Source organism: Melitaea cinxia, chromosome 27 (assembly GCF_905220565.1).
Source record: "Melitaea cinxia chromosome 27, ilMelCinx1.1, whole genome shotgun sequence".
Lineage (NCBI taxonomy): Eukaryota > Metazoa > Arthropoda > Insecta > Lepidoptera > Nymphalidae > Melitaea > Melitaea cinxia.
The window spans coordinates 10,881,765-10,905,207 of NC_059420.1; the positions used below are offsets into that span (position 1 = coordinate 10,881,765).

A 23,443-nucleotide genomic window follows, 5' to 3' on the forward strand; every position below is an offset into this window, starting at 1 on the left:
GCTTGTCGAAATCACTGCCACATGGACATTTATGAGGAGCGCAGACCGCCCCAAGCCGTAGACAGGTTGCGATTCGGAGCGTGTCAGGCTCAAGAAATGTTCCTGTATTTGACGAAGGGCGTGAAGCCAGTAGCCAGCCTCATGCGTACCCACGGCCAAAAGCCTAGCACGCGTGGAACCTGTACTACAGCTTAAAATATTGTCATAAGGCAATTTGCAGTTTATGTCGTCCCAGCTCCTCTGTGAATTTGGAGAAACTGGAAAATTTTGACCTGGGCGTGCAATTAAGAAAGCGTTTCTAGCTTCTTCTAAACCAGCAATCTCAAAGTTTGAAGGGGATTATATATATATATATATATATATATCAATTATACATCGATATCACTTATGGTACATTGTATATTTGTATCGAAAAAAATATCGATGTATTTTTGTAAATGTCAATCCATAGCGTCGGCTAGCTATTTATACCTTTTTTAAATTATTGGTATTTTTTTTAATATATAGACTAGCGCTTGACTGCGATCTCACCTGATGGCAAGTGAAGATGCAGCCTAAGGTGGTGGTGCGCGCTTGCCTAGAAGATGCCTATTCACTCTTGACTTAATTATTGGTAATAATTCTAGATTATACAAACTGGTTTACCTATGACGAAATGGTGAAAAGATCTTGAGACTTAAGTAATATTGCGTTTTTACAATCGCTATTATTATACAAAGAGATAAAAATTTATTGAGTTTACTAGTCGTCTTATTATCAGAAAATATGTTTTTAAAAATATTAATTCGTTTATTTTTTGTACAAAATATATCTACTATTCTATTCAATTGCGCTAAATTAAAAAGTCATTTTTACTGACGTATGACATCATAAAGGTCTTTAAAATTACAAAATTTAAGGGTTATAGAAACAAAAGTTATAATTGATAATTACTGAGCTATAAAAGCAATGGATCTGTTGTGGTCGAAAGAAAGATTACAAAAAATTTTTAGTAAAGTAAGCAAATATATATATATTCAAAAAATAATTTAATAAGAGTCGTAATATTTCATAGCAATTAAAAATTTATTTACAAAAACAATTGTATTCGTTAATAAATAGCTATAGTAGTCATAAAGTAGTAATAAAATTAAGTTGAAGCAGCTTGCGCCTTAGCTTTATCATCTTGATACTTTTAAGGAATTGTAAGGGTTTTTTTTATATCGTTTAAAAAGATTGTTGGCTTTAGATTAATAACCGTCGAATTATCTTAGCTCAAAATTTGAGAGTTTATCGGCATAATTTCACTTTAACCTATTTAACTTCCAAATTAGACCGTTCATCGACATAATTTCACTATAAAAAAAAAAATAACCCTAACCTATCTAACTTCAAAATAACGGTTCTTAATCTAAGGCCTAGCCCCGTTTGATATTAAAATATGATAAAGTTATTGCTAGTATAATATAAGTAATACTTATTACTCAATTTTGACTAGCCCGTTGGCTCAGTTGCTGCTGCTGCTCCGAGGATTGTGGATTCAAGCCGCCTGAGCCTGGGTGCATTATTTGTATTTATTTACATATATGTATTAGTTATAAAAAAATAATTTCATATATCAATCGGACGTTACCTATAGTAAAATCATTAAGTTGTTTACCGTAGCAACAGACGACCGTATGTATATATGTCATAAGATTTTACTAAACATTCAGGATTCTCTTCCACTGACCACCGCTCATGCTTCCGGTGACGCACGCGCACCTATTCCCTGTTGTCGGCTGTGTGGGGGAGACGCTAACTTACGGTGCTTCTGTGACACCTACGTGTGGGAGGGGACTGAGGAGCGATACGATCAGCTCTTGTACGACTGTTTTGGAGTTCGGGTTAGTTACTGTTATGGAGAAAGAGATAATAATAATAATAATTCAAACTAATAAGTGAAATAAAAAAAACATGTATCTTTATTTATTTTTGTCGACAGTATAAAATTACATAAATAATTAAAAAAAAGTTTACTAGTAATATTTTAGTTTTACAAACGTCATATTATACAGTCGTGTGACTGATATTACGTCACTTCCGTTATATGTTTTTCTTACGGTTTTAGTCTTACATTTTTCTCAGTTCGGTCGCCCAGCCAAATGTCAAGCCTGCCGTAAGGAACTTCGTTCCAATAAATTGTTAATTTATCATTAAATTATGCAACATAGAAGATACATAGATTTAACATAGATACATATAACATAGATACCGGCAATTTCTCGCTCAACATCTAGAACAGCTCGACTGGGCAAGTACCTCAAACTTAACGAAGATCGCAGAAAATTAATAAACTGCTATCATATCATCGCGCTTGCGATGCTTCTGGTGTTGCAGGCGTCTATAAGCTACGGCAATCGCTTACCATCAGGTGAGCCGTACGCTTGTTTGCCGACCTAGTGATATAAAAAAAAAGTAGTTTAAACCTAGCCGGTAGGCTGGCAGGCATACCTACACTTGACGCCAGAGATCCTAGGGATGGGCATACTAGCAGGAGTGTTTGCCTCTCTAGTGGTATACCATAATTGCATAGTACGGTACCTTATGCTTATAAAAGTAAATAAATTTCAGGTTATACCAACCGACAGTATGATTTGTGATCATTGCGTTCGCCAGCTTCGAAATACTCAGCGTTTCCGCGCCCTTGTTCAGGCGGCCTTCGCTAATCCGCCCAGCGAATGTGAGTATTGTACGTCCCGAAATATTAAGTACCCACTAATCGATATCGTCGTTTACGTTACAGCTTGAACGAAATATTTAAGGATTTCATTGCAATTATTTATAGAATATAAACTTCATTTCTATACCGCCACTAACATACAGACGTAAAATCTAAAAATGGTTGATTTGGCTTCAATACCTGTCCCAAAGCCTTCTACAATTTTGTACACGTGCTCACAGTCATTTTAAACACAGATGCGATTATAATATTAAGATAATATATAATTGTGTTTGCTCGCAAACGCAAAAAAACCGACTTCAATAACATCGAAGAGTAATACAACGTAGATCGACGAAAAAATAGTCAAGTAACTAGGCGTTATCGGAGATTACTCAAAAAGCATTTATCAGATCTTGATAAAATTTATATGTGACCACATGATAAACATCAGCTTTCGATTAAATTAAAAATTATCAAAATCGATACACCCAGTAAAAAGTTATTGCGGATTTTCGAGAGTTTCCCTCGATTTCTCTGGGATCCCATCATCAGATCCTGGTTTCCTTTCCAAAGTTATACGATATAATACAACGTAGGTCGACGAAAAAAGCGTCAAGTAAAAACGCATTATTAGATATAACTAGACACACACCACCTTTCGATTAAAAAAAAAAATTGTTGGTCCACCCGGTCAAAAGTTCTTTTTTTTTTTTATGTCACTAGTTCGGCAAACAAGCGTACGGCTCACCTAATGGTAAGCGATTACCGTAGCTTATAGACGCCTGCAACACCAGAAGCATCGCAAGCGCGTTGCCGACCCAATCCCCAATCCCCCCAGGAGCTCTGGTCACCTTACTCACCAACAGAAACACAATACTGCTTGTAAACAGTATTATTTAGCTGTGATCTTCTGTAAGGTCGAGGTACTTCCCCAGTCGGGCTGCTCCATATTTTGAGCAGGAAATTCCTGCTGTGCCCTACCTCAGTCAAAAAGTTCTGATGTAACATACATAAAAAAAATACAGTCGAATTGAGAACCTTCTCTTTTTTGGAAGTCGGTTAAAAAATGAGACGCGTTGCGTACCTATTTCCAGTCCAATAACAATGCCATGCGCTAGGATTAGAATTAAGAGATTCGGCTGATTCATACTGACCGCACCCAGACGTCGGCGCTTGTCGTCATGCGATCATCATCGAACTTTTTATTATTGCTGCGGAATACAGATGCAAAATAACACAACGCATTAGTAGACACAAGAATGTTATTATTAAGACGGAAGCATGTGTGAAGTTAAGCGCTGACAGCTACGTGATGTCGACGCTCGATGCGTAAAAATTTGTGCAGTGCCACACAGTGTGTGTAAAGCCACGTTCGTCAGCGCGCGGTCAGCGCGATTCTTAAATCAGCCTGAATGTTAACAATATTTAATAATAGACATATAGTGCTATTACATATGTATTTATATCAAGATTATATTAAAGAAAATTAAGTTTAATTCTAGTTTCAATGAATCAATCACACATGGGCGTCGGCGAGGGTTCCTCGCGACCAAAGAACAAGCACAAAGCAAAGTCCAACGTGGAACTGCTCAAGAAGATGACGCGGACGACAATATCCAACCCTCAACGGAAACGAAAGATAAACGAGCACAAGTCAATTCTGAACTCTAACGTCCAAGTTAGAAGGATGAATATCGCGTGCACTATGTGCCAGCAAAGATACCCAATGTTGGTACCATTTGAAGGATGGAAAAAATTTGTATGTTCTCGATGTAAAAAGAATTGTGAACCTCGCAAAAGTGTCTGCAGGAAGTGTAATATGAATGTGCCTGCGGGTATGATGAGGGAACACTTGGAGATACATGTAAAAGCTGATTTGAGGACTAAAAATAGGTTAACACATTTTTTATCATTTTATAGGAGTAGCGTAAATTAGTCTGCTGATTCTGTTAATCCTTTTCCTTAATATTTAGAGTTTATTTAATACGGTTACGATACAATACTTCTAATTAAAATTGTCCATATTGGAACGAAGCTCCTTACGGCAGGCTTGACATTTGGCTGGGCGAGCGAACTGAAAAAAATATGATACTAAAACCGTAAGAAAAATATATAACGGAAGTGACGTAATATCAGTCACACGACTGTATAATATGACGTTTGTAAAAAGTTGTTTTTTTATGTCACTTAATAGTTTGAATTATTATCATTATTATTTTGTTTGATTTATTTTATTTTACGGTATTTGTTATTTTTCTTTAATACAAAATTTTCTAAATACATTTATGTATTATTATTATTATTTTCTTTGATTTATTTTATTTTACGGTATTTGTTATTTTATAAAATACTAAATTTCCTAAATACTTTTATGTACTTAATAAAAAACCAATCAACAAAATTAAAAAAAAATCAAGAACTAGAAAATATATATAAAATTCCAAATTGTGTTGCTTCTATACTATCCGAAGGAACTTCGTTCCTATCTGGTGTCCCATGACACCACATAATTTTTATTTTTGTACCATTAGAACGAAAACAAAGTATTTACGATGTTAAGCTTAAGTTACCGAAATTTTCAATATTTATATAATAGTGTGTTTACGAAAAGTTTTTCTTTATTTCAGGCTCAGCAACTTGCCGAAAAATCCTTCACAGATAATAAAAAATGAAAGTTTCATAAAACCTAAATTTCAATGTAGTCAATGTACAAGAAAATATACAATCGCTCAGAATTTAGCCAAACACGTTAGCAGCGTACATAAAAATAGCACAAATTGTCTATGCGCGGTGTGCGGTAAAGACATGAAGTCTAAAGAATTATTAGAAAGGCACATGAGAATGCATACTGGCCAGCCGATATATCGCTGTGATGTTTGCATGAGAATATTCAAAGGAAAACGACTTTTTCAGACACATTATTTGACGCACGGGAAGTAGAAACTTTTTTGGTTATATATAGGATTTGGATTTTTAAATTAGCTACAGACTACAGATATTAAAAAAGAAAGAAAGATATAAATACTCCTTGATTCTGCTTTCTTTTTTAATGGATATTGATACCTTGAGCGTACCCAGATTTTTGTATGGCCAAAAAATCAATCTAAAAACTTATTAAAATCCAAAATGTCTATTATTAGCTGCGAGTCTGGGTGGCGCAAATTGATACAACTTTATAACAGCTATGTATTTTTTTATCTGCGATTCGCATTATTTGTGGATGTGATGAAAAGGAATTTGGCGCGAATTTTACTGCCGGGTAAACAGGTTTTAGATCTATATATATATTTTGTTTTTATATTTATTAAAGCCCTTTTGCTTTATTATTATTATTATTTGGTTTAGTTCAAAACAGGAACACATGACTCATTTCAAATAATTATTTATTTACAAACTATTTTTACATTTAAGCTTATAAAATATTATTTAGCTTCATTATCTACATAAAAATATAAGAACAAAGTCAATTACCAATTACCGATGAATAATTTATAATAAAAAAATGTACCTTCTACTCTACAAAAATTACAGATCCATTCTACATACATTCTATTATTTATTAATACGTGTTATAAATAAACGTTTTATATAATTTATTCGTTTATTATAAATCGTCGATTATTTTTTATTATTCGTTTTACCAGATACTAAATTTTTATATAATATTGCTTTTTAAACTTTAAGTATGGAAACACTATTAACACCATTAAAATTACAGAATTTAATTAATGCTAGCCAAAAAGTATAATAATAAAATGATGCTAGCTTTCAAACGGGGGCTTCGCCCACATGAATTTCACGATTTTGAATGTTCAAGATTTTTGAAGTTAAAATGTCCATGTCAATCAGTGATAACGTAGCATGTCCATTGTAAAAAAAAAAATTAGACACGTTGTTTTTTAAATTATTTTTTACCGTTACGAACGAACAAAAATCAAACATTTTATTTTGTATTAGTATATATATAAATAAATTATTAAAGTTTTTTATACACATCTATAAGATTGCTTGTGTAGGCTGGATGGGTATTGCGGAAAACCGGGAAGTTTGGCGTGAACTTGGGGAGGCCTATGTCCAGCAATGGACTGCAATCAGCTTAACTGTACTTTCTGTACATCTAAGCGAATTTTGAGCATTGCTTCCTCTGCGCAGGCATCCGGAGTGAAGCCACACAGCTCTTTGTAGACGACAGCTCCTTTCTCAGTCGCACAATGTCGATTTCAGCCTGCCGTTTACGCTGGAAATACACTAATGTATTATTTTTTATCATATTTCACACGATATTAATATAATAATCATCCGTCCTGTAGAAGTTTGTCAGGCAGAAATTCTTAAGTGTCAAAATACCACAACTAATTTCGCCAATGTTATTTAAAACTAGCTATGCCCGCGACTTCGTCCGCGTGAAATTTAACAAAATAATTAAAAATTTGTTCAGTACGCAGTTATAAAAAAATCTGAAAGAAAAGTGGCCTAAGTTACTCCTTATTACATCAGCTATCTGCCAGTGAAAGGCCTGTCAAAATCGGTACAGCCGGTACAGAGATTGGCCGGAACAAACAGACAAAAATTAAAAAAAAAGTTATTTTGGTATATGTACCATGTATAGACATGTATGTGTAAAAAATGTGTTAGTAAAAATCGGTTATTTTAATATTACAAACATACACTCCGACTTTATTTATTTGTATAGATAGACAAAATTTTAAAAAGATAAAATTGAACGTAAAACCGATTGTCAGTATGAAATTACAAACATTAAGAATAGACTGGACATATATCTGCGATAAAAAATAGATTGATAGCTTGCAATGGGATACAGGCTTATAAAAGTTGTCTCAGCTGCCTGTTAAAATTAATACAAATATATATAAGTCTTGACTCACCTTCAACTCATTGGCAAGTCTCGCCTCGACCTGCGCCACTCGTTGCCGCAGCTCAGCGATGTCGCGCATCAAACGCGCGGCTGCCAGCTTGTTATCAGCCTAAAAACATTTATTTTTAATTATAAACTGACTCAGCAAACTTTGTTTTGCCATATGGATAGGGCCACCCTTATCACTTAGAAGTAAAAAAAAACGAGTGTACTTAAGACCACATGACTCAAATAAAACTTTCTACCTTCGCTAACTTATATTTTCCTCTCAACTTTCGTTCGCCTCGCCCAATCACACTTATTGTAACGCTCTCGTCATGCATTCACCAGCTTACACATAAGTCAAGCGTGCGTAGCAGTACTTCAAAAATAGCCAACGACTTATTCTCAGACCCACCAAATATACACAAAAATGTTCATAAAAATCAGTCAAACCGTGGAGGACCCGGACTTCGGAAACAAACGCTGTGACACGATATTCTTATATATTACATTTTTAACTAAACGTGATTGCCGGAGAACCGAGATGAGGTATATCGAACTTGAGAAGGGGTATGTCCATCAGTGGATTGCGATGGGCTGAAGCAGTAAACGTACCTATATCTACAAGCCGCCAGTAGCTCGACTCTGAGCTTCGTGTTTTTAACTATTTCGACGTCATTTTCTGTGTGGCTACGGTACTAAAGAATATAGCCACAACCTCTCTTCCCGTGGGTGTCATAAGCGACTAAGGGATAACAGAGTTCCGCTACCACCTTGGAATTTAAAAGCCGACCGATGGCGGGATAACCATCGAACTGCTGGCTTTTAAATACACAGGCCGAAGACGGGCAGCAGCGTCTTCGGTGCGACAAAGCCAGCCCTGCGGTCACCAATCCGCCTGCCCTGCGTGGTGACTATGGGCAAAACACATGAGTTCACGTTATTTTTGGTGTAAACTTGTGGAGGCCTATATCCGGCAGTGGACTGTATAGGCTGTAATGATTGACGTCATTTTCGCTATGATCTCGGAATACAAGAAATAAAAGATAAAAGAGAAAATGAGTTAAAATATAGGGTAACTTACAACTCGTGAAGGAGCATTCTTCGCTACGTTTCGACTAACGATATTAGGCAGATCTGCTACTGAACAGGGTGTAAATAAATCTGATGTTTTAGTTACGCCTTGGATTGCCTGTAAAATAAAGTATATTTGCTGAGAAAAATGTAAATTATCTGGAGTATATAGTCTATGAAAGCTGAATTGTTCATGTGTATTTCGAAGTAGAAATATTTCAGTAAAGGTGACAGTCGAAAAACTGTTCAGTTGTAATTATTATAAGCACCTGTGCAGCAGCAGTCCTCGCGTGTTGCAAATGATGTGCCTCCTCTTTCTCCAAGTGTCGTTTTAAATGTTCCATCTCAGTCATAATGCTGAATTTCTCTCTTTCTAACCGTTGATTCGCTACTTTTAAAGCCTGAAGAAAAATTTTAGTGGAAAATTTAATAAGATGAATCAATGATGTATGAATCAAAGAATCGAATCAATGGTCGTGTTTCAAATGCCCACTTAGGTTTAGGTTATATTTTTTTTTAATTAAAATTAATACCCACAGACTCTAACTTGCCCTTGCCTTTTTTTTTTTATTTATTTTTATTTGTTATGTCACTAGGTCGGCAAACAAGCGTACGGCTCACCTGATGGTAAGCGATTACCGTAGCTTATAGACGCCTGCAACACCAGAAGCATCGCAAGCGCGTTGCCGACCCAATCCCCAATCCCCCCAGGAGCTCTGGTCACCTTACTCACCAACAGGAACACAATACTGCTTGAAAACAGTATTATTTTGCTGCGATCTTCTGTAAGGTCGAGGTACTACCCCAGTCGGGTTGCTCCATATTTTGAGCAGGAAATTCCTGCTGTACCCTAACCTCAGTTTTGTATCACATGATGTATCTCGCTTGTCCCACAAGCGATTTGTTAAAAGACTTTAAGTTTTTAAAAACATGCTTGGCGGTAAAATGGTCGTGATTATGTATGCCGATGCATGTATCGGGCGAAAAATATAACACTATCACAGTAAACCTGGTCAAAGATTATCATTATGTGGGTTTACCCTTATATGCTACTATACCTTCTTTACAATTTCCAAGATTTTTAGGGAAGGAAAGTCAATGAAAACATAGCTAGACAACTTTTTGAAGAGAATTAAGAAATATAATTTCTGCTTTACAACAGCGAGTACCTTCATTTTCTCTTTCTTCTCAAAGTGACACTCCTCGATTCTTCTCTTCAGCTTTCGTTTCAGCTCTTCCAGCATGCTGGAGAGTGTGGCTCTGTTCGCTTCGAGATCAGCTCGTTGCTGTACTATCTGATTGATAGCAGTGAGGAGTTTGATTCCTATTAACACAAAGAGTTAAAAAGGCTTTTCACTAAAAACGATTATTACCCTCACAGTCACTTATCTTAAGGAACGGTTTAATTTTTTTAGGACAGGACACAGATTGTTGCTTGCGTTCTCGTAGCAATAACTCGCTGGTATTTTCCCTTTGCCGCTTAAGTGCGATAATATTAGATTTGTGCCAAAGTATACCCAATTGCTCCAAATTTTATGAGTTTGATCCCCGCTAATGACAAATTTTAAAGTACAATAAGGTATAGAGGTATTGTCTTATTCCATGTATTTATGCATAAATTCAGCGAGTTTCTTAATGTCCAAAATAAAATTCTCATCCTTCTGGATTTCAGTGCGATTAGACGACGTAATTATTAGATTTAGATACTTAAATAATAAAAGTCGACCGATGGCGGGATAGCGATCCAACTGCTGGCTTTGAAATACAGAGACCGAAGACGGTCAGCAGCGTCTTCGGTGCGACAAAGCCAGCTCTGCGGTCACCCACCCGCCTGCCCAGCGTGGTGACTATGGGCAAAACACATGAGCTTACGCCATTTTTGGCGCGAGCTTGTGGAGGCCTATGTCCAGCAGTGGACTGCGATAGACTGAAGTGATGACTTAAATAATAATAACGAGGCCATTTATTGTCTTTCACTCTTCTAAAAGTTTTCCTTTCACAATGAAAAGGGTAGATTCCTGGAATTGTGATTTTTTTTATTACATTAATTGAGTTCAGTTCAGCTATATTTCTGATAGATTTTTATGGACTTTATTTCGAAAGCTTGTAGATAATAGTCGTAAGTCAACTGCGGTTGCATTAGCTTGTCATACTTTGTTCATTGATGCGGTACCGCTGTGCTGCCGGTTGGAACCCGGAGTCCGGGCTCGGAGCTCCGGAGTCCACGCTCAATAGCGACTGTGGCGCATACGAATTATGAGTTTCTGAATTCTGTAGACAATATTTCAAATATTAAAAGATAACCATACCCCATAACTGAGGTAAAGCACAGCAGGAATTTTCTGCTCAAAATATGGAGCAGCCCGACTGGGGTAGTACCTCGACCTTACAGAAGATCACAGCAAAATAATACTGTTTTCAAGCAGTATTGTGTTCCTGTTGGTGAGTAAGGTGACCAGAGCTCCTGGGGGGATTGGGGATTGGGTCCGCAACGCGCTTGCGATGCTTCTGGTGTTGCAGGTGTCTATAAGCTACGGTAATCGCTTACCATAAGGTGAGCCGTGCGCTTGTTTGCCGACCTAGTGACATAAAAAAAAAACCCTTGAATTGTTTTAAAAGATTTCAAGAAATATCAAGCAATTATTCATTTCTGCCTCTGCGAACTTATAAATTAAATAAAAATATAATACTTATGTAAAATAAAAACATTTTGAGCACAGTAGACAACTTATTATTAAAATGAGATATATACGAGTATATATACACTATTAAAGTCGAAGTTTACACCAACGATAAGTACATTTTGGAAAACCATAGAGATAAAAAGGGACATTTGTTACGCCCCGCAGTTTTACCCGCGTAATTATCAATCCTGTGGGAGTATCGGGAAAAATAGTATCCTAAGTGTTAAGAGGAAAGGGTACCGAAGAGACTTTTCAAAAATAGGTATTTGAACAAAATGTTTCTGTCGCGCTGCATGCCGCTACCGCGCCCCGCGCCATCTCCGCCCCGTTTTTTCTATGTGTGACTGTCGTGTTGTTAGTGTGCGTGCGCCGGCTATTCAGCTATTAATTGTTGACGATATTTTAGTATTCGTATCTTTCGTTTGTGATTGACTACGAGTACATATAGCGCATAGTGCTATTTTTCTGAATTTGGCTTGTTTTATTGAATTTGTTCTGCATCGTATTGTTGTGACTCGGCTTACTATTATTGAATTTCGTAAACTACTTATTTGAATTGGATACTCTTTGTGACTTGATACATGTCTATATTTTTGTGGGTAATTATCGAAATACTTAGGTACTTTATTTATGAATTAGGTATGTAATTACATGGTTGAGGTGTGTGTAAGAATGGGTAATGAAATACATACATAATTATAGTGTATACATGTAGTACATAGTATAAGTGTAAGTATAGTATATATATGTAATGTAGTACATACACAGTATAAAATGTTTGCCTTAGTACCTATATAATTTGTAATGTCTCATGTTTGTCGCAGTTATTAATACATGGGTATAGGTTATGTTTGCGATGGATTCAGCAAAACAAAATTAGTAATAATAAAGACTTTATTGCGTATTAAACAGACAATAAATTTAAAATGAGTAAGTAACGTGCGTCGAGTCTCGCGCTCAAAGTTCGACTCCGCGGGAGCCCGGAGGGGGAAAGAAGGACACGGTGGGGCGCGGTGAAGGTGGCGGCGGCGCAGGCCGGTCGCCGTGACGTCATCGCGCTTGCTTGTGCGCGTACATACTGCCCCCGTTGAAAGACGTTTTCAAACTATTCTTCTCTCGCTTTCTCTAGTTAGGCATCCGGAGATGTTGGAAGAAGGCATATTTTATTGAATGCTCTCCTCGTGGTTCCTTTTGTTGTGAAGATATCTGCTACTCTGTTTATGCCATCTGGACCAGGGTACAATCGAGTAATGCGCCCAAGGCGCCATCGTAGTGGAGGTAATTGGTCTTATTTCAGGACAACCATATCGCCGATTTGAAGGTCACGCTGCCGAGTTCGCCACTTCATTCGTTGCTGGAGCTCAGCGATGAACTCCCTGCGCCAACGCTCCCAAAAGTGTTGTCTCAGCTGCTCAATAAACTCATATCTGTTAGGCCTTTTAGTGGTGACAGGCAGTGACGGCACCGACATCAGAGGTCGCCCAATCAAAAAGTGTCCTGGAGTCAATGGATATAGATGGGGGTGGGGTCTGACGAAAGAGGAGATAGCGGGCGGGAATTAAGGATTGCTTCTATTTGGGTAAAAAGCGTCGCTAGTTCCTCAAACGTCAGAGAAGCATTGCTTGCTACACGTTTTAAATGGCTCTTTGCTGACTTAATACCAGCCTCCCAGATTCCTCCGAAATGAGGCGCGTATGCGGGACTGAATACAAACTTAATCTTTTCAACGCTTGCGTAATCGGACACGGACTGACGGCTGGCTTTAATAACCCTACCTAATTCATTCTTTGCACCCACAAAATTAGTAACATTATCGCAGTAAATTACTTGAGGTCTGCCCCTTCGAGACACAAACCTGCGTAGGCAAAGAAGAAAAGCATCGCTAGACATTGAGCTCACCGTCTCTAAGTGCAGAGCCTTTGTTTGAAGACAAACAAACAGTGCAAGGAAACATTTGGTTATATTACTGCCACGACCCTTTCTGCTAGCAATTAAAAAGGGCCCAGCGAAATCAATTCCGCAAGTATCAAAAGCGAAGCTTGAAGATACTCTTACAGACGGTAAAGTACCCATTATAGATTTTATCACTTGACCACGCATACGCGCACAAACAATGCACTTTCTCGTTACGCTGCGAGCTAAGTTTCTGCCCCCGATAAGCCAAAACTCTTCGCGTACCGCAGCTAGTAATAACTGTGGACCAGCATGAAGTAAACGAAAGTGTTCATGCCTCATGAGTATTTTAGAAAAATGATGTTTGCCGTCTAATAAAATAGGATGCTTTTTATTAAAATCAAATTTTGAATTTTGCAACCTACCACCCACTCGGAGAATTCCTAACGTATCTATAAATGGATCTAAAGGCAGTAATTTAGACTTAAGAGGCAAACTTTTATCTTTAGCAATAGTATAAAGTTCATTAGCAAATGATTCTAACTGAGCTTGCTTGACTAACAACATTAACGAGTTCTCCAGTTCCTCAGGTTCAATTACATCATTACTTACAGCATTTTTACGACATTTATTTATAAATCTTAAGACATAAGCTACGATCCTCTTTAATTTATCATATCGAGAATATTTTTCAAATTTTACAAGTGAACAGTTATTAATTTTAGTGTCCACTTTCGTACATGTAAATACTTTTATCTCTGGTAAATTATTAGTTGCAAAGGACCCTTGAATAGGCCACTCAGATTCTTCCTTCGCTAAGAAGGAAGGACCTCGCCACCACAAAGTAGAATCCTGAAGCTGTTGCGGGTCAATCCCTCTGGACACTAAATCAGCAGGATTCTGGTCTGTTGGTACGTGCATCCATGCGAATCCCTTAGTAAGATCGTTTATTTCGATTACCCTGTTTAAAACAAAGGTTTTTAAATTTCGGGATTGAGTGTTTAGCCAACCTAGCACAATCGTAGAATCGGTCCATATTTTTTTATTGCTAATATTACAAGTAAGTGATTTTATAACCTTGGCACACAATCGTGCCCCTAGCAACGCACCACATAGCTCAAGGCGTGGTATCGTCAACGTATTTTTGTTTAAAATTTAAATTTTTATTCAATTTCTTCTCAAGGTTCAAGAATCTTCCGCGTTCACTGCTTTTTTTTTTATTTTTATATGTCACTAGGTCGGCAAACAAGCTTACGGCTCACCTGATGGTAAGCGATTACCGTAGCCTATAGACACCTGCAACACCAGAAGCATCACAAGCGCGTTGCCGACCCAATCCCCAATCCCCCCAGGAGCTCTGGTCACCTTACTCACCAACAGGAACACAATACTGCTTGAAAACAGTATTATTTTGCTGTGATCTTCTGTAAGGTCGAGGTACTACCCCAGTCGGGCCGCTCCGTGTTTTGAGCAGGAAATTCCTGCTGTGCCCTACCTCAGTTAAAAAAAATGACTCACCCAAAGAATCTTCAGGTGATTCTTTAAACGGCATTTTAACAGAAAATCTACCATTACTTAACCTTGAAGTGTTATTTACAAAATGAGTTTCACATAATTGCTCTTCTACAGAGAATAAATTATCTTTGGTCGTAGGTAACTCTTCTACTTCCCAGAATCTTTTCATACTTTCATAAATATCTAATTGAGTAAAATTACACATAAAATTATCGTTACAAGTACTTTTACCTACTGGGCCAGACACAAGCCATCCCAATTTCGAATCTAGCAACGTAGGCTTGTCTTGACCTAACTTGATCTGTTGTGTACCTATAATATCCCAAAAAACATCTGCGCCTATAAGTATGTCAATATCAGCTGGTTGATAAAATGCAGGGTCGGCCAGCTCGATGTTTAATGGTAACTTCAAGTTCTGCAATTCAATTTTGTTATTAGGCACGTTACCGGTAATCCTAGGTACAATGAGGCATGTCAACTTAGCCTTAAAAGAAGATACTCTAGAATTTAACTGTACACAGCAGCGCTCAGATATATCAAAACCGATATTATTTATACCCGATACGTTTACAGGTTTCACTCGATTTACAGATAAACCCATTTTATTTTTGAAATTAGTAGTCATGAAGCAGGATTGACTCCCAGTATCTAATAATATTCGAGCCCTTTGACAGCTATTGTTCTGTGGATTAACTATATCTACAAGAGCGGTACACAGTAGTACTTCTTTTGCGCCAGCTATTGCCAAAGAGACGGGTGCAGCCTTCAAAACCTCTGAAATTTCTTTATGGAGTAAACTGTTATGTTTCCCTTTGCATGACCTACAACAACCCTTTAAACGGCACCTGTGCGCATTGTGCCCTTCGCGGAGACAGTTTGAACATAATTTTAATTTATTTACCTCACTCTGTCTGTCCTCCAAACTCATTTCTAAAAAGACGGGACACAAATACACACGGTGGTCCTTCTTACATATACTACATACAATCCGTTTTGACACTTCCGTATTAGCAGCGACTAATGATTTAGAAAATTGTTGTGACTTATAATTAGACTTATAGTCATGGGTGTGTTTATCCGAGCGGGTACCTTGAGTGGTTTCTAACACATCCGCGCGATTACGAAGAAAAGTCTTAAATTCAAGTAACGTAGGTAAATCGGAGAGGTTACCCTTGTATTCCTCCCATTTTCTATTTGTATTAATATCTAATTTAGATGACATCATAAATATAACCAAAACGTCCCATTGCTCAGTAGGTAAGCCTAACGTTCCGAGTGCTCTTAAATTTTTAGATACTTGATCAATAAGATAACGCAAAGCTTTGTAAGACTCTCGCGTTATAGGTTCGATGTTGAACAATGCCTTTAGATGATTGTTTATTAAAATATTTTTATTATTATACCTTTCACATAATAAATCCCACGCAACCCTGTAATTCGCAGAGGTAAATTCTATGGATTTTATAACAACAGTAGCACTGCCTTCTAAAGCAGACCTCAAGTAATGGAATTTGTTTATCGTAGGTATAGTATCATTAGAATTAATTAACGAGTCGAACGTATCTCTAAATTCCAGCCATTTTAAGTAGTTCCCGTCAAAATTCGGGAGTTTAATCGTGGGCAATTTGATTGTATTAAGAGCATGAGAACAAGTGCCTGATGGCTTGGAATTTACAGAACCCTCGGCTCGATCCCTGCTTTGAGAAATCGAATCGATTATTTCCTGCGCAGTCGATATCAAGGAATAAAATTGAGATTCTATGAAGTCTCTTTCTCTAATTTGTTCATCCTGGTCGGTACTTAAAAGTTCAATTTGATCTTGCAATTCATCAAAACTAGTAAACAACTCTTGGAATTTAGTTAATCTCAATGAAATTTCTTTTACTTGAGCACCAGTTAAATCTGCAGGTTTAATTTGATTTAAAACCGTTATATATTCTCTAAATTTAGTTAAACGACCTTTAATCGTACTACGTTTCTTTAAAAGTTCTTTCAAACCACTCATTTCAGTTTCCGGCATTGTATAGAACAAAGAATGAATTAAATAAAGTAAAAATGTTCACTCAAACCAGTTATCGCAGTAGCCCGCCGCAGCTGTTCCAATTCCGCCAGCGCTGATCACGCTAAATACACCACGAGTAGGTGGTAGGTACTCGCTTCGAAGTCCCTGGAATGTTCGGCAAAATACGTTAATAATGCGGAACAAAGAAATAATTATTTTTTAAAAAGCGGGTAGAAAATAATCTGCTATGGGAATTTTGTTGCATACGACAATTAATTTTTATTGATAAAATCTAATTTAAAACGCATTAATTTAAGCAATCGGTAATTAATTAAGCACAAAAATAGCAAACGCAGATAAGTAGACAGCCTTATTGTTCATGCAAGTAATAAAAGACCTTTAGTTTTAAGTAGAAATTAATAGTAATATAAGCTAAGAATTATTATTTTATTTAAAATGTAAAATCATTCAGTACATTAATATTAGTTCAATAACAACGATTTTATTGTTCAAAAATAATTTAGCTTACGAGTCGAAAGAAAAAGAATAGTATATGAGCGCAAGCGACAGCGTATATACACTTTGTAAAAGCTTTAGCTAACAGGCGGAGAAAGTACGCATAAAGCAAGATACTTCAATAATATGCCCAAGGAAATAGCTACGCTTTTTACACAAAAGAAAAAAAAGGAAAACGGAATTTAAAGTAAGGAAAAATAGGAACGGATCACTTCCCTCAGGTTGATCCGGAATCGTGCACGAAATAGTCCGCCAGGCCCTGTTGCGAAGCAGCTGATGTCCGTTGTAGTCCCTTTACTTGACCGTTAGCACTAAGTATGTCCTTATGACCTCTTGTTATGACCTTATAGACTGCTGTAGGTTGTAGTATCCTGCCACGGTCGCCACTTTGTTTGCGATGGATTCAGCAAAACAAAATTAGTAATAATAAAGACTTTATTGCGTATTAAACAGACAATAAATTTAAAATGAGTAAGTAACGTGCGTCGAGTCTCGCGCTCAAAGTTCGACTCCGCGGGAGCCCGGAGGGGGAAAGAAGGACACGGTGGGGCGCGGTGAAGGTGGCGGCGGCGCAGGCCGGTCGCCGTGACGTCATCGCGCTTGCTTGTGCGCGTACAGGTTATATATATTAATTAACATATGTTATATATGTAATTGCGGCGATATAATAATGGTTAAAAATAATATTATAAATAAAAAAAAAAACAAGAAAAGCCGCCTGCGTGAAGAACAACTATTAGAAAGTCAATTGAAAAAGCTGGAACAAGATAAAAATTCAATAATTACACAAAGATAGCTAAATAAATTACACCAATTTCAAACATTATGTACTGTACACTTACAAAAATCATGAAGGCGACTTTTTCAATTATTATTTTATTTATGTTTTTTTAGTTAGGCAAATTACGTAATCGATTGAATTTTTTTAAAGAGTGGTTGATTAACATGACATAACATAACTATACACTTTATTGAACACCAACAGAAAATAATAATACGTATCAGATTGATTTTTAACCGACTTCCAAAAAAGGAGGAGGTTCTTAATTCGACTGTATTTTTCTTTTTTTTTTGTGTGACCGAGTTTGACTTGTACGCAAAGGAAAAAAAAGCCGACTTCAATTACACCGACATGTAATACAACAAAGGTAGACGAAAATATAGTCAAGTAAATACGCGTTATTAAAGATTACTCAAAAATTTGTTATCAGATCTCGATGAAATTTAAATATGACTACACGATAAACATCAGCTTTCGATTAAATTAAAAATCATCAAAATCGGTACACCTAGTAAAAAGTTAGTAAGTTTTATAATACAACGTAGGTCGACGAAAATAGTCAAGTAAAAACGTATTATTTATATTACTCGAAAAGTTGTTGTTAGATCTCAAATAAACTCAAGTGAGACCAAATGACACACACCACCTTTCGATTAAAAAATTTTTTGTAGAAATCGGTCCACTCAGTCAAAAGTTCTGAAGTAACATACATAAAAAATACAGTTAAATTGAGAGCTTCCTCCTTTTTTGGAAGTGGGTTAAAAATAGAAACCGATTTTACACGTCTATAGAATTCCTAAGTCGACAAGCTTGAACAGTGAAAGATTTAGTATAAACGAAAGAGGAGTGAGAGGGAAATTCAAGAAGTAAGCTTTCCTCAAAACGAAAACTGCGTTCATTGGAATCACTAAGAAACTTAAATCGTCGTTTTAGATAAGCAGGTACAACAGGATTAAAAAGAATAGAGTAAAGTAAGTTGAGAATATACGTATTCTCGAAGTAGGGAATTGGGTGCCACTCAGGGCGTAACTACTGCCGTATCAGCCGTATCAATGATACGGGGCCCCCTATTTACAGGGCCCCTAAGGTGTGTAAGCAAAAATTAGTAAAATGCTATCCACAATGTCACTTAATCTTGTGCTTCCTGGAAAAAAGAATAAAAAAACTGTCATACATACCTATAGAGTTTTAACTTCAGAAATGACTGAAGTCTGAAAAGCAGTCCCCTTTTATCCGAGTCAAGCGTGCGCCCAATTGTTGATAACATTCTGTATCGTTTATTTCGGGATTCAGTTAATCATTATGAACAATGAATTAATCTTTTTTATATAAGAATGGGGCACACAAGCAGACGAAGCCATCTGATTTATAACGGCTACCGTCGCCCATGGCCTTTAGAGAAAAGATGTAGACACTAGACGCTTTAAAACCCCCAAATTTTAGCAAGGTCATTCCACACTTTGAATGTACGCGGAAACATTGCGCACGAAGCTCGCACATTGGTTGCAAACCACTGGTGGATACAATTAGCACCACTAGACTTCTTGACATCGAAATAATACAGAACACGACAAACGACACTGCTCATAGTGCACATTACGCAGCGCGTGTTCGCACCGTGGAATGCTCGGTGGTGCTTTTCCCTCATCGTCAAGAGTTGAATTCGACGCAAAAAGAGTGCAAAGAATTTCGCTTACTTTTTCGCATAATATGCCAGAGAGCCTTCAAGTTCGCGCAATGATGGAAGTGTAGACTAAAAAAAGTTACCTTCGACAGCTTTTGTAAGAAACAAAAGGCATGGGTTCCATTTGGGAAGCCCAATAGTCTCTCGCCAATTTTGCTGTGTTTGAACTTTGCCCTAGCGATTTACTACCTGTAAGACCTAGAGGCAGCGTTGAATCTCTTCTCAGGTTATGCGCCTGTGAATCCCCCATATAGATGCGGAAGATTCATAAGAATTCACTAATAGTATTGGCCTCACAGGCTGAAGCGAACGATCCCCCGCATCTATTGCTGCAGGTCAAGGCTAATAACTCTCCAGCTTGGAACTACAAGCTCTTTAAATTAGCTTAAAATCCGAAATTCAAAACATTCATTCCATTAAAGAACTCATGGAATTATTACTGATAAAATTCAATAGCCTTGCATCCAATTTTCCGGAGGTATTAACTTGATGTTTTTCAAAACTAAAACTGATAAAAAATTACCTAAGGATTTCGATGGAACAAGAACAGCTACAGCAGACTACACTCACTATTGTCTATTCTAGGAGGAAGTTATAACTTATAATCAATAAACATTTATTTTAATTCAATGCAAGCATTTTTTGTGAGAAATCTTTACCCATCATTTGCCTGCCCCCCCACTAATTTTGATACAGGGTCCCAAGGTTCCCGGGGTTCCAAGGAATGCTACGCTAGTGGGGCCACTTGAGTTTTTTACGCAATTCAGAAATATGATTCTATTTGCGAAGTCCAAATACGAATCGCATAGTATAGATTAGATTCGACCAAATTTAATAATCTGCTCCTCAGTAATGTCAAGAAAACAACTAAGCAATTTTTTACCGATGAAAAAAAAACAGAGGAGGTTCTAAAGTCGCTACGTACCTATATTTATTTATGTTTGACCATGCATAGCTTTTTACAAAGTATTCCGAAATTGATAAAAAAATATATTGGAAAGAGTAAACCCCGAAGTTGTTTTTCGCCTAGGAGGCGAGGAAGAAGCGCGGCTCGCAGCTTGCTTGGCATAGGCATGGGAAAGAGCAGTCCTAATTTTTTAAACTTTCTTATTGTATTTTTTATTAGTATTACGGTAATAATAATCATAATATACTTTTTTGAAATCCTTGTATTGAGCCCTTTTGATACCAAAAACAAACAACACAGTTATATACCATAATTATCATTGTTATTTGTTAGCGAAACCCTTCGTTAGCCCAGGTTTGCACAGTGTTACAATAAAAACCGCATATACAAATACGGTTTTATTGTAGTTATGAAAAGAGAAATTATTTAATTTTGTTAATACGAATTTTAGAAAATATCGACTAAAAATAACATCACTAGTGTATCGATATAATTGTCGACTATGAGGCATCACTTCGCTGGCGTATATACGTATTGCTTTGACCCTTCCCTCCCCCAGACCTATCCCCCAAAAAGCAAGAAAGGGACAACTGCAGCTCAGACCGTTTTAGGTATATAATTTTTGACCAAAACAGTGTTTCGTAGTCGACTGTTTTCTCCTCAAAACATGGCAATTTTTTTAAAATTTTTTTTTTAGAAAATAAAAGAAGACTTCGGCTATGCCCCTATGTTTTCATTTTTTTGAAAATATGCATATATTTTTTTTAATGAGTGTCTGAAAATGTACAAAAAGTTATGCAATATTTCGAGTTTTTGAAGTCTCCTAATTCCTATGATAATAAGAATATGAAAAAAATCAAAACATAGGGGCATGGTCATGGCAGCAAAGAGTTCTATGTCACAAAAATATTTGATCTAGTGTCATTATCCAGGGAGAAAACAGTCGACTACGTTTGTATGGAGAAAGACCCGGTACCCTTTCCTCTTAATTTGGATCTCCATCTATCTATTTTCTGAGTTTCATTACAATTAGTTTAGTAATTTTTGCGCTAAAAAGTAAAATCATCATCTACACAACCTTTACAAAGGACTTCATTATATTTCTTGTTTTCTAATTTAAAATTGAACAATTTTCGACTTACCATAGTTTTATACTTAGGTATATCATCTCCAGAAAATCTAACGCAGTGTATGTTCCTTGGCCTCTGTGAGGTGGAGTTAAGTATTTTCAGGGACATTTTCATTTATCGGTTGTCTCTGAAAATGCCGTATTAATTAATAAATATACATGGAAATATAAAATATGTCATAAATTAAATGCCATATTTGTTTGTTTATTTACGTAACACACTAACAAAATACATATCGTAACATATTTAATAAATACAATAAGATGTAACATTCACTAATATGTATAGGTATAGGTACATCAATGAGTAGTTAACCTACACAGCATTGGCTGTAGATAAAGGTGCAAAAAAGTTGTTTTTGCTCTAATTATGATTTATGCTACTCAAATTATAATTGCATACTAAAAACTACAAATTATAAAAGGAACAGTAATCTATATATTTTATAAAAATGAATGTTTGTCTGTATGTCCTTTATAGAATCGTAAGCTATGCATTTGATCATGTCATGATCTTCAGCAGAGTTGGTATGACCAAAAAAATAAAATAAAAAAAGCGTAGCAACGCGCGTAGGGTACGGCTAATAATGAATAAAAATAATTGTAATAATAAAAACTAGCAATACCAGCGCGAATAATTCGCACTAAATAAATAAAAAATTTATCAACCGTCAATCATGTCGACGTTTCAAAATTAAAGCCGTCATATATATAATTTTAATAATTCATTAATTTACAAAAACAAAAGTAAAAATAAATCTTTTAGTTGTGGATGCCGGTAGAGCATGCAATTATCTATAAAATGATATATAATTTATGTGGAGTAATTGTGAGGTTTTCTCTAAAAAGGGAGGCAAACATCTTAACCTTAGCGTATTTATACTAATACTTATATTATTAAATCAATAAAAAAAGTTGTTTTACATCATTTAACGATAAACTTAAAGATTCATATTCAGAAATTTTTAAGAAAAAAATATTGTTAATTTTATTTCGATTTAATCGAACGTTACAGAAAAACAAAATCACATCAATTTTCACTTATTCTTATTTAAATACGATATATATATATATCTTATATATAAAAATGAATCGCAAAATGTGTTGCTAAGCGCAAAACTCGAGAACGGTTGGACCGATTTCGCTAATTCTTTTTTTAAAATGTTCCTTGAAGTACGAGGATGGTTCTTACGGAGAGAAAAATTATAAAAAAAAAAAAAAAATTAAATTTCCTGAAAAAGTCTAAAAACAACAATTTTCTATACTCCCATAAAAAAGATTTGTGATAATACTTAAAAGTCAATTTGAACTTTAATACCATACGATAAAGTTTGTGTTAGGCGATACGAAGTTCGCCGGGTCAGCTAGTATATATATATATATATATACTAGTATCAAATCCATATATATATATATATATATATATATATATATATATATTTCTATATGATGATAATACGTGATACCGAGACATCAAAATTGGGGTGAACTCGGCGAATTGTCTTTACTTGCAAACGAAAGAAAAACCACTTTAATTTAAATCGAAAATTAATACAACTTAGGGAGCTCACCCTTCAGATTTTTATTAGATATTTAAGCTTTTTTTTAACTTAGTGTAAAAGTTGAATCTAGTAATGCTGCTATATCGCTAGTACGACAATATTTCGATTTTTAAACGGCCGAAAACTTCAGTCAGTTTCAAAATCAAAATTTTGGT

General features: G+C 36.1%; 2 protein-coding genes across 2 annotated transcripts; one reads left to right on the forward strand and one right to left on the reverse strand.

Annotated features, from left to right (window-relative positions):
- The first annotated feature begins 948 nt into the window (after window positions 1-948).
- On the forward strand, window positions 949-6,275 carry LOC123667019 (zinc finger protein 652-like). Its single transcript, XM_045601028.1, has 5 exons — window positions 949-996; window positions 1,695-1,865; window positions 2,593-2,701; window positions 4,186-4,610; window positions 5,342-6,275. The coding sequence occupies exons 1-5, from the start codon at window positions 949-951 to the stop codon at window positions 5,621-5,623; spliced, it is 1,035 nt and encodes a 344-aa protein (XP_045456984.1). The 3' UTR covers window positions 5,624-6,275.
- Window positions 6,276-6,785: 510 nt separating this feature from the next.
- On the reverse strand, window positions 6,786-21,841 carry LOC123666858 (major antigen-like). Its single transcript, XM_045600881.1, has 7 exons — window positions 21,740-21,841; window positions 10,769-10,886; window positions 9,785-9,939; window positions 8,885-9,016; window positions 8,626-8,733; window positions 7,570-7,668; window positions 6,786-6,920 (listed from the first exon to the last, which is right to left on the reverse strand). The coding sequence occupies exons 1-7, from the start codon at window positions 21,839-21,841 to the stop codon at window positions 6,801-6,803; spliced, it is 834 nt and encodes a 277-aa protein (XP_045456837.1). The 3' UTR covers window positions 6,786-6,800.
- Window positions 21,842-23,443: the final 1,602 nt, after the last annotated feature.